The sequence below is a fragment of the Homalodisca vitripennis genome, chromosome 1 (assembly GCF_021130785.1).
Source record: "Homalodisca vitripennis isolate AUS2020 chromosome 1, UT_GWSS_2.1, whole genome shotgun sequence".
NCBI classification, from domain to species: Eukaryota; Metazoa; Arthropoda; class Insecta; order Hemiptera; family Cicadellidae; genus Homalodisca; species Homalodisca vitripennis.
In genome coordinates, this window is record NC_060207.1 from 248888811 (window position 1) to 248901795 (window position 12985).

A 12985-nucleotide genomic window follows, 5' to 3' on the forward strand; every position below is an offset into this window, starting at 1 on the left:
GGTCGGATTGATCCTTAGATAAAATAAATAGTCATTATTAATGTTATGCAAGGAGTAAACAATATATCTCACTAAATCCAATAAAGATTTATGGAGCACTCATGGATTTAACATTTTGTTGATTTTGGGAAGTGACATAATGTTTGTAATAAACCTTTTAAGGGACACGTAACCCTTTTGAAATAAAAGGCCTAGTTGTAAACCGTGAAAAACGACAGTTTAACGAAGTCATTGTAAATAAAGGTCAGGTGTCCTGGCTCAGTACCCTGCGCAACACCGTATCAAGCGCGATCATTGTATGCAAGTGAATTTATTATTGCACTTGCTCCCACGTCCTTGCTGACGCACCTTGTATTATCATTATAATAGGCTATTGATATGCCGGTCATTAAATCATCATCCTGTCACCTTTCCTTCCTTCGTGATAAACTGATTTGATGCCTTTAAAGCAAGTTGTCTTTCTTCATTCACTTAGTTACAACCTTATCGTCTTCGTCGATCTTCATCTCAAGTCAATCTCCAGCCTGCTAAGATATCCCGGAATACCGTATAAGGTAATAACTTCTTCTACGTGATGTAAGGAAGGCGATTGGCAGGGAGATGTGAGGAGACGCTGCAAAGTTGACTTTGACTAATATTAAATTAAACAGTTCAATTTGTGGCGCGCTGAGGGAGTTGACAGGCACAATGCCGCTTTGTGTCTCAATACATTATGCAGATGTGCGAAGTCAGCACAATACCGACTTTAATTGGCTCTTTCCTTTATTGGTTAATTGGGTTTACATAACAAGTTCTGTTAGTGAACAGGAGAGTACTCCAACTCGGGTTAGCTAACCACGTTATTCCTACTTTCTACGAACGGTGATGACGAGCAAGAAAACGAGGGGGTGTATACTCGGACATGTGTATTAGACTTTGATTGACCGACCGACGTCTTACATGTAGCTTAGCGAATGTATAAGCTTACCGCATGGAGATCTTTAGAGTATCAAAGACAATAATAAAAAGAAACCCGTATTTGGATTAAAAAAGACGTGTCAAGTAAGAATACGATTGTAGTGATTTTGTATACGTAGGCAATATGATAACGTAAATATTCTGTAATCACTTAGTTTAATGTCATCAACGCAGCTTCTTCTGTAAATATTATGATATGGAGATAATAATTAATCGAAATAACACAAATATTAAATCGAAGATAAATTACTATTCGAGCAATATGTCATTATAATGACCTTTAAAATCCAATACATGACGTACAAAAACATAAAAAAGGATGAAGAATATTCGGGAAATATCAGTCAAATCATTAGATCCTGTTCAGGATCATTGTAGATTATCAAGAAATAAAACAGTTCATTCAACATAAAACAACACTCAGTGCAGTGAATATGTATTACTTTTAAAGTCAAAGGCAGACAGACGTATTGAATTGCGAGATCGATTAACATATGTTATTACATTAAAACACCTAGGACCTAGTAATGGTAACCGTTTAAGTTACCTGAAGACTCGGAATGAAATGTAAGTACACAGCAAGCTCAAGTGTAACCGTGTTCTGTGGTCTGTTCGCTATGTCGGAAGGATTAACATATGTTATTACATTAAAACACCTAGGACCTAGTAATGGTAACCGTTTAAGTTACCTGAAGACTCGGAATGAAATGTAAGTACACAGCAAGCTCAAGTGTAACCGTGTTCTGTGGTCTGTTCGCTATGTCGGAAGGATTAACATATGTTATTACATTAAAACACCTAGGACCTAGTAATGGTAACCGTTTAAGTTACCTGAAGACTCGGAATGAAATGTAAGTACACAGCAAGCTCAAGTGTAACCGTGTTCTGTGGTCTGTTCGCTATGTCGGAAGGATTAACATATGTTATTACATTAAAACACCTAGGACCTAGTAATGGTAACCGTTTAAGTTACCTGAAGACTCGGAATGAAATGTAAGTACACAGCAAGCTCAAGTGTAACCGTGTTCTGTGGTCTGTTCGCTATGTCGGAAGGATTAACATATGTTATTACATTAAAACACCTAGGACCTAGTAATGGTAACCGTTTAAGTTACCTGAAGACTCGGAATGAAATGTAAGTACACAGCAAGCTCAAGTGTAACCGTGTTCTGTGGTCTGTTCGCTATGTCGGAAGGATTAACATATGTTATTACATTAAAACACCTAGGACCTAGTAATGGTAACCGTTTAAGTTACCTGAAGACTCGGAATGAAATGTAAGTACACAGCAAGCTCAAGTGTAACCGTGTTCTGTGGTCTGTTCGCTATGTCGGAAGGATTAACATATGTTATTACATTAAAACACCTAGGACCTAGTAATGGTAACCGTTTAAGTTACCTGAAGACTCGGAATGAAATGTAAGTACACAGCAAGCTCAAGTGTAACCGTGTTCTGTGGTCTGTTCGCTATGTCGGAAGGATTAACATATGTTATTACATTAAAACACCTAGGACCTAGTAATGGTAACCGTTTAAGTTACCTGAAGACTCGGAATGAAATGTAAGTACACAGCAAGCTCAAGTGTAACCGTGTTCTGTGGTCTGTTCGCTATGTCGGAAGGATTAACATATGTTATTACATTAAAACACCTAGGACCTAGTAATGGTAACCGTTTAAGTTACCTGAAGACTCGGAATGAAATGTAAGTACACAGCAAGCTCAAGTGTAACCGTGTTCTGTGGTCTGTTCGCTATGTCGGAAGGATTAACATATGTTATTACATTAAAACACCTAGGACCTAGTAATGGTAACAGTTTAAGTTACCTGAAGACTCGGAATGAAATGTAAGTACACAGCAAGCTCAAGTGTAACCGTGTTCTGTGGTCTGTTCGCTATGTCGGAAGGATTAACATATGTTATTACATTAAAACACCTAGGACCTAGTAATGGTAACCGTTTAAGTTACCTGAAGACTCGGAATGAAATGTAAGTACACAGCAAGCTCAAGTGTAACCGTGTTCTGTGGTCTGTTCGCTATGTCGGAAGGCCAGGCGGTTACGATCGGGTGTCGGGTGATCTCAGATCGGATCTTGGATTGATTGTCTTCACGTCTAATGAGCATCGCACTTGTCCGACAACTGTTTAACGACTGTTCACCTCCTCTGGGGCAACTGTGCTGCGCCTTCTGGTTTATGTGTCATCGGCACATCGCCTCTCGGGCTTTCACCGATTCTTCTATATGTGTGAGGAATACTTGTTAACATTCCTGTCGGAACATCCGTCGTCGATGTTTTACATAATACAGGATCCCGTACTGTTAGAATCTCGAGACATCCTATCTTTTATTGACCTGTTAATTTTACCTAGACCTTCAAATATTAGTATACACATATGCTAAATTCAGAAAATGCTCTGGGCTGTGTGAAAATGAGATAATTTGAGTGTATTGTGCGTGGATCTTACCTCGCGGTGGGGAGGACCACAGTTGGATTTCGTTTTGGAATTATGAGGTACTGGTTATATATATTTGGGGATTCTTTTAGTTCATTAAGTCCTATTATATGATAGTAATTTAAATTTTTCAGGAACAGACCCCAACTAATATCTAAGCGATAAGTAACTCATGGCTAGAGTTTTTCTTTTCTTTATCCGAGAGGAAGTGAGTAACGGTCAATAAACTGATCATAATTTGCGAGTATTGGGTAGAGATAACCATTACAAGGGTGTCGGGAGGGGGGAGGGGAGAGTTATGGGACTGATAAGGTACTCAGGGGAGCCGGAGCGGTCACTGCGTTATCACTCAGATGCGTACTCGTACCTCAAGAGTGAATGTAATAGAACCGCTGGTTTAGTGGAGATAAGTGTCTTCAAAACCCCAGTTGCAAGAAGCGATAATAACGCCATTGGGAGTCGTAATACCACAATAGAGCTGTGAAGAAACCATTATTATCTCAGTGTTTATTGCAGAATTACTTGCAATCGGTGCAGTCTGGTAGCCAGTTATTTCTGATCCTTAGTTTCTTATTTTAACAAACTCGTGTAATTCTTGTTACAACATCACTTTATCGTGTATCAGGTCATATTCTACATTTCCGCGTGTGCAACACTGCAAAGAGCAAATCTCCATTACTCCACAGTTATGAGGTTTTCTTGGGATATTGTTACCTTTCCTTAATCATCTGTTACAGCTCTTGTATTGTTAAATTTTACATTTTAGTCCTGATTTTGATTATTAGCATAAACCTTCCTGTGCATTCTTCTAGTAATAACTCTACTGTTAGATCAAAGACTGTAATTAGGTACTAATGTACAGAGGAAATGCAATTGGAAAGAAATGTTATCCAACGATCTCCACTGTGGTTATCCTGTCTATGAATTTTACATGAAATCTTGTCCAGTGACAACCGGAACTATTGGAGAGGTTCATTACGGTAAATCCCGCAATGTTGGCTATACTGTATAGCGGTAATAGAGGCCGTAAAGAGTGCGAGAGTCGAGCGGAAGTCTTATGTAAGCAGCGATACAGATCTAATGGAGTGTCAGTAGTAAACAGTGGTGGCTTCAGTCGCGATCCCTGCGGCACAACAAACCGCAGTGCACGCATAAGGCAATTGTTACTCACGCACTCACACACTTACACCTCTATACCGTGCCTAACGCGCCGTTATAAACGCGCTGATTACCCTCATTTCCCGAGCAAAGTTGCATTATCAGAATCGTATTCACCGGCTAACAGCTTATTACGGCTAACACCAGCTACAGTATTCAATATCTCATAGTTCCGGTGCAGCTTGGAAACCATTAAGAAATAAACCTCCCTCCCTCTCTCTCTCTCTCTCTCTCTCCAAGTCTTTGTGCATTATTAAATGTATCTAGATTAGCAGAGCTTTAATACATGTTTTGCATAATTAACACTAATTTGTTATGATTTTGAATCACTAAATTATGATCTTTTGTTCCAGGGATTTGCAAGGCAACAATTTGACTGTTGTCTTCGAGACGGACTTCGAGGCCATGTCCAGCCTTCGCATTTTGTAAGTTGTATTTGGCCTAGCGTAAGTTATTTAACTGTTTATAGTTTAACTCCTTACTTGAATTACATTACACAAACCTCTAGTATTTTATAACAAAATCTACGTCTAAAATTTTGTTTTATTTCTATACGGTAAGGTGGATTAAATTTAAATACTGACATTTAGATTATGCAGCCGTTGAAGTTAAAAGGCCAACTATATGTGCTGGTTTTCGCATCTTGTAGATTTCTCCACCTTTTATTGACTACTATAGTGAATCTCAGATACCTTTCTTTACGACTTCACAAACGCCAGGTTAACAATGCACCAATACATCCCAGGTATTCAATACAAGATTGTTTTCTTAAATGGGTTCCTTAAGTTGTTGTCACCATACAAGCTATTCCGAAATATTTTCTCGCTGTAAAGTAAATCACACTCACCTTCACTCTTCTCGGATTTCTGTATTCCATTCCGACTGACTGTTAAAGAAAAACTGCAGTTTTTAGTTTGGTTAGTCGAGTGGTTACTTTACACAACCATATATAAAATATTATGCATTTTAAATACATGCAGTTAAAATGTTTCCCGATACTGTCCGGATATTAGTTATTATCTCACCGCTAGATATGATCTCACTGGTGCCGAAAAATCAGCCGTTACTTCCATTGTTAGCAACACCTGCTGTAAAATATTTAAGAATTGTAATAACATTGCGCTGTTTTAGACGTTGTTGAGTTTAAGTGAACAGTAATCGTAGTAGTTAATCGGAAGTGATTGTAACGAGTAGATTAAATAGTGCTTAGAGTAAATCTTTTGCTAATCGTCATCGAACCTGCGGGTAAGTGAAATTTTAACTGGAGTCCAGTCAATATACATTCTTAGTTATTTTGGAATAATTTTGGGAAAGAAATATTGTACAAATTAAATTTAATGGGAATTTAGGAACTTGTCCTTTTGATCCGTGCAATATAAAACTGGTTGGTGCTGTGAGCACATGTATATAAAATTTTATGTAAAAATACTAAAAGAGTTTTGTGGTTGTTACAGATGCTTTCAGCAATTTTTTGATTTATTAAATCTCTAACACTGAAGAATTTTTTTGATTTATTAAATCTCTAACACTGAAGAATTTTTTTATTTATTAAATCTCTAACACTGAAGAATTTTTTTGATTTATTAAATCTCTAACACTGAAGAATTTTTTTGATTTATTAAATCTCTAACACTGAAGAATTTTTTTATTTATTAAATCTCTAACACTGAAGAATTATTTGATTTATTAAAACTCTAACACTGAAAAATTTTTGTGTATGTAACACTGAAGAATAGTTTTTTAAGGTAAAGTAAAGAAAATTAGTAACAAAATAAAAATTGAATTTTGAAGATAAATTAAAGTGAAGAATTGCCAGATCAGATTAGAGTGTGAATGTTTGAATTTTGAAAATTGAATAAAAGACAAGCTGTAAGAACTTACATTTTGGAAGTGAAGAATATATTACAAGTTTGAATTTAAAAGTCATCAAGAAGTTTTTATTTTAATTTTTATTCCAGTTATTATTTTTAAGAAGAAGTTTTATTTTAGTTTGAAGTTTATTTATTTCAGAAGATTTACTTTTATTTTTAAACCTTCACAAAAGTTTATTTTAAATTTCAAAGCTAACCCCTCATGTGCCAGTAAAACGGTACAATGTAGTATCTTGAGAAAAATGTCATCTAGCGACTCGAACTGAGAAATCCCCACTTCCCCAAAGACCTTTTTAATTTTAATATTGAGGTAATTTTGGTTGTTGTTCTCGCTCAACCATTCAATTAGCAGAATGGAAAGGAATTGTGTGTGCAGAAGATTTACTGGACTTTGAACCTATTTTATATGGAAACAAAATATGTTGTGCTGTTAAGTAGAGATTTGAAAATGAACAGTTATCAATAACAACGTTTAATTTGTTTCGGTTTAAAAATATTTACATAATAGTACCGTAATGTACATTTGTAAAGAATTCCACCTCGGGTCGATATGAAGTAGCAGGCCAGCCCTAACGTCTTACCTTGTAAGGGATGTTTATAACTTGCAAGGGCCACCCCAGTGGCCTCGGACAGGTATAATACACATCAAACAGCCCCAGGACTCGGCTCTATTAAATTTTCACAGTCCAAGTCCCCCCAGAATGCGATCGACATTCTACGTCATCAACTTGTACCTAACGTCTTACCTTGTAAGGGATGTTTATAACTTGCAAGGACCACCCCAGTGGCCTCGGACAGGTATAATACACATCAAACAGCCCCAGGACTCGGCTCTATTAAATTTTCACAGTCCAAGTCCCCCCAGAATGCGATCGACATTCTACGTCATCAACTTGTACCTAACGTCTTACCTTGTAAGGGATGTTTATAACTTGCAAGGACCACCCCAGTGGCCTCGGACAGGGATAATACACATCAAACAGCCCCAGGACTCGGCTATATTAAATTTTCACAGTCCAAGTCCCCCCAGAATGCGATCGACATTCTACGTCATCAACTTGTACCTAACGTCTTACCTTGTAAGGGATGTTTATAACTTGCAAGGACCACCACTCCAGTGGCCTCGGACAGGGATAATACACATCAAACAGCCCCAGGACTCGGCTCTATTAAATTTTCACAGTCCAAGTCCCCCCAGAATGCGATCGACATTCTACGTCATCAACTTGTACCTAACGTCTTACCTTGTAAGGGATGTTTATAACTTGCAAGGACCACCCCAGTGGCCTCGGACAGGGATAATACACATCAAACAGCCCCAGGACTCGGCTCTATTAAATTTTCACAGTCCAAGTCCCCCCAGAATGCGATCGACATTCTACGTCATCAACTTGTACCTAACGTCTTACCTTGTAAGGGATGTTTATAACTTGCAAGGACCACTCCAGCCTCGGACAGGTATAATACACATCAAACATCCCCAGGACTCGGCTCTATTAAATTTTCACAGTCCAAGTCCCCCCAGAATGCGATCGACATTCTACGTCATCAACTTGTACCTAACGTCTTACCTTGTAAGGGATGTTTATAACTTGCAAGGACCACCCCAGTGGCCTCGGACAGGTATAATACACATCAAACAGCCCCAGGACTCGGCTCTATTAAATTTTCACAGTCCAAGTCCCCCCAGAATGCGATCGACATTCTACGTCATCAACTTGTACCTAACGTCTTACCTTGTAAGGGATGTTTATAACTTGCAAGGACCACCCCAGTGGCCTCGGACAGGTATAATACACATCAAACAGCCCCAGGACTCGGCTCTATTAAATTTTCACAGTCCAAGTCCCCCCAGAATGCGATCGACATTCTACGTCATCAACTTGTACCTAACGTCTTACCTTGTAAGGGATGTTTATAACTTGCAAGGACCACCCCAGTGGCCTCGGACAGGTATAATACACATCAAACAGCCCCAGGACTCGGCTCTATTAAATTTTCACAGTCCAAGTCCCCCCAGAATGCGATCGACATTCTACGTCATCAACTTGTACCTAACGTCTTACCTTGTAAGGGATGTTTATAACTTGCAAGGACCACCCCAGTGGCCTCGGACAGGTATAATACACATCAAACAGCCCCAGGACTCGGCTCTATTAAATTTTCACAGTCCAAGTCCCCCCAGAATGCGATCGACATTCTACGTCATCAACTTGTACCTAACGTCTTACCTTGTAAGGGATGTTTATAACTTGCAAGGACCACCCCAGTGGCCTCGGACAGGTATAATACACATCAAACAGCCCCAGGACTCGGCTCTATTAAATTTTCACAGTCCAAGTCCCCCCAGAATGCGATCGACATTCTACGTCATCAACTTGTACCTAACGTCTTACCTTGTAAGGGATGTTTATAACTTGCAAGGACCACCCCAGTGGCCTCGGACAGGTATAATACACATCAAACAGCCCCAGGACTCGGCTCTATTAAATTTTCACAGTCCAAGTCCCCCCAGAATGCGATCGACATTCTACGTCATCAACTTGTACCTAACGTCTTACCTTGTAAGGGATGTTTATAACTTGCAAGGACCACTCCAGTGGCCTCGGACAGGTATAATACACATCAAACAGCCCCAGGACTCGGCTCTATTAAATTTTCACAGTCCAAGTCCCCCCAGAATGCGATCGACATTCTACGTCATCAACTTGTACCTAACGTCTTACCTTGTAAGGGATGTTTATAACTTGCAAGGACCACCCCAGTGGCCTCGGACAGGTATAATACACATCAAACAGCCCCAGGACTCGGCTCTATTAAATTTTCACAGTCCAAGTCCCCCCAGAATGCGATCGACATTCTACGTCATCAACTTGTACCTAACGTCTTACCTTGTAAGGGGATGTTTATAACTTGCAAGGACCACTCCAGTGGCCTCGGACAGGTATAATACACATCAAACAGCCCCAGGACTCGGCTCTATTAAATTTTCACAGTCCAAGTCCCCCCAGAATGCGATCGACATTCTACGTCATCAACTTGTACCTAACGTCTTACCTTGTAAGGGATGTTTATAACTTGCAAGGACCACCCCAGTGGCCTCGGACAGGTATAATACACATCAAACAGCCCCAGGACTCGGCTCTATTAAATTTTCACAGTCCAAGTCCCCCCAGAATGCGATCGACATTCTACGTCATCAACTTGTACCTAACGTCTTACCTTGTAAGGGATGTTTATAACTTGCAAGGACCACCCCAGTGGCCTCGGACAGGTATAATACACATCAAACAGCCCCAGGACTCGGCTCTATTAAATTTTCACAGTCCAAGTCCCCCCAGAATGCGATCGACATTCTACGTCATCAACTTGTACCTAACGTCTTACCTTGTAAGGGATGTTTATAACTTGCAAGGACCACCCCAGTGGCCTCGGACAGGTATAATACACATCAAACAGCCCCAGGACTCGGATCTATTAAATTTTCACAGTCCAAGTCCCCCCAGAATGCGATCGACATTCTACGTCATCAACTTGTACCTAACGTCTTACCTTGTAAGGGATGTTTATAACTTGCAAGGACCACCCCAGTGGCCTCGGACAGGTATAATACACATCAAACAGCCCCAGGACTCGGCTCTATTAAATTTTCACAGTCCAAGTCCCCCCAGAATGCGATCGACATTCTACGTCATCAACTTGTACCTAACGTCTTACCTTGTAAGGGATGTTTATAACTTGCAAGGACCACCCCAGTGGCCTCGGACAGGTATAATACACATCAAACAGCCCCAGGACTCGGATCTATTAAATTTTCACAGTCCAAGTCCCCCCAGAATGCGATCGACATTCTACGTCATCAACTTGTACCTAACGTCTTACCTTGTAAGGGATGTTTATAACTTGAAAGGACCACCCCAGTGGCCTCGGACAGGTATAATACACATCAAACAGCCCAGGACTCGGCTCTATTAAATTTTCACAGTCCAAGTCCCCCCAGAATGCGATCGACATTCTACGTCATCAAACTTGTACCTAACGTCTTCCATTGTAAGGGGTGTTATAACTTTGCAAGGACCACTCCAGTGGCCTCGGACATGTATAATACACATCAAACAGCCCAGGACTCGGTCTATTAAGTTTTCACAGTCCAAGTCCCCCCCAGAATGCGATCGACATTCTACGTCATCAACTTGTACCTAACGTCTTACCTTGTAAGGGATGTTTATAACTTGCAAGGACCACCCCAGTGGCCTCGGACAGGGTATAATACACATCAAACAGCCCAGGACTCGGCTCTATTAAATTTTCACAGTCCAAGTCCCCCCAGAATGCGATCGACATTCTACGTCATCAACTTGTACCTAACGTCTTACCTTGTAAGGGATGTTTATAACTTTGCAAGGACCACTCCAGTGGCCTCGGACATGTATAATACACATCAAACAGCCCCAGGACTCGGTTCTATTAAGTTTTCACAGTCCAAGTCCCCCCAGAATGCGATCGACATTCTACGTCATCACTTGTACCTAACGTCTTACCTTGTAAGGGATGTTTATAACTTGAAAGGACCACCCCAGTGGCCTCGGACAGGTATAATACACATCAAACAGCCCCCAGGGACTCGGCTCTATTAAATTTTCACAGTCCAAGTCCCCCCAGAATGCGATCGACATTCTACGTCATCAACTTGTACCTAACGTCTTACCTTGTTAAGGGATGTTTATAACTTGAAAGGACCACTCCAGTGGCTCGGACAGGTATAATACACATCAAACAAGCCCCAGGACTCGGAGTCTATTAAATTTTTCACAGTCCAAGTCCCCCCAGAATGCGATCGACATTCTACGTCATCAACTTGTACCTAACGTCTTACCTTGTAAGGGATGTTTATAACTTGAAAGGACCACTCCCCAGTGGCCTCGGACAGGTATAATACACATCTAACAGCAGGACTCGGATCTATTAAATTTTCACAGTCCAAGTCCCCTCCAGAATGCGATCGACATTCTACGTCATCAACTTGTACCTAACGTCTTACCTTGTAAGGGATGTTTATAACTTGAAAGGACCACCCCAGTGGCCTCGGACAGGTAATAATACACATCAAACAGCCCCAGGACTCGGCTCTATTAAATTTTCACAGTCCAAGTCCCCCCAGAATGCGATCGACATTCTACGTCATCAACTTGTACCTAACGTCTTACCTTGTAAGGGATGTTTATAACTTGAAAGGACCACCCCAGTGGCCTCGGACAGGTATAATACACATCAAAACAGCCCCAGGACTCGGATCTATTAAATTTTTTTCACAGTCCAAGTCCCCCCAGAATGCGATCGACATTCTACGTCATCAACTTGTACCTAACGTCTTACCTTGTAAGGGATGTTTATAACTTGAAAGGACCACCCCAGTGGGCCTCGGACAGGTATAATACACATCAAACAGCCCCAGGACTCGGATCTATTAAATTTTCACAGTCCAAGTCCCCTCCAGAATGCGATCGACATTCTACGTCATCAACTTGTACCTAACGTCTTACCTTGTAAGGGATGTTTATAACTTGCAAGGACCACTCCAGTGGCTCGGACAGGTATAATACACATCAAACAGCCCCAGGACTCGGCTCTATTAAATTTTCACAGTCCAAGTCCCCCCAGAATGCGATCGACATTCTACGTCATCAACTTGTACCTAACGTCTTACCTTGTAAGGGATGTTTATAACTTTGCAAGGACCACCCCAGTGGCCTCGGACAGGTATAATACACATCAAACAGCCCCAGGACTCGGCTCTATTAAAATTTTCACAGTCCAAGTCCCCCCAGAATGCGATCGACATTCTACGTCATCAACTTGTACCTAACGTCTTACCTTGTAAGGGATGTTTATAAACTTGCAAGGACCACCCCAGTGGCCTCGGACAGGTATAATACACATCAAACAGCCCCAGGACTCGGCTCTATTAAATTTTCACAGTCCAAGTCCCCCCCAGAATGCGATCGACATTCTACGTCATCAACTTTGTACCTAACGTCCTTACCTTGTAAGGGATGTTTATAAACTTGAAAGGACCACCCCAGTGGCCTCGGACAGGTATAATACACATCAAACAGCCCCAGGACTCGGCTCTATTAAATTTTCACAGTCCAAGTCCCCCCAGAATGCGATCGACATTCTACGTCATCAACTTGTACCTAACGTCTTACCTTGTAAGGGATGTTTATAACTTGCAAGGACCACCCCAGTGGCCTCGGACAGGGATAATACACATCAAACAGCCCCAGGACTCGGCTCTATTAAATTTTCACAGTCCAAGTCCCCCCAGATGCGATCGACATTCTACGTCATCAACTTGTACCTAACGTCTTACCTTGTAAGGGGATGTTTATAACTTGCAAGGACCACCCCAGTGGCCTCGGACAGGGACAATACACATCAAACAGCCCCAGGACTCGGCTCTATTAAATTTTCACAGTCCAAGTCCCCCCAGAATGCGATCGACATTCTACGTCATCAACTAGTACCTAACGTCTTACCTTGTAAG

The 12985-nt window shown here is 41.0% G+C and overlaps 1 protein-coding gene across 4 annotated transcripts in view; it reads left to right on the forward strand.

The window, feature by feature from the left end:
* Positions 1 to 12985, forward strand: part of LOC124353249 (protein slit) — a 697541-nt gene that overhangs the window by 255187 nt on the left and 429369 nt on the right. For all 4 annotated transcript variants that reach the window (XM_046803175.1, XM_046803178.1, XM_046803176.1 and 1 more), the window contains exon 2: positions 4921 to 4992. In XM_046803175.1, the coding sequence (XP_046659131.1) occupies positions 4973 to 4992 (20 nt within the window). In that variant the 5' untranslated portion in view covers positions 4921 to 4972. The remainder of the gene's footprint in view (positions 1 to 4920; positions 4993 to 12985) is intronic.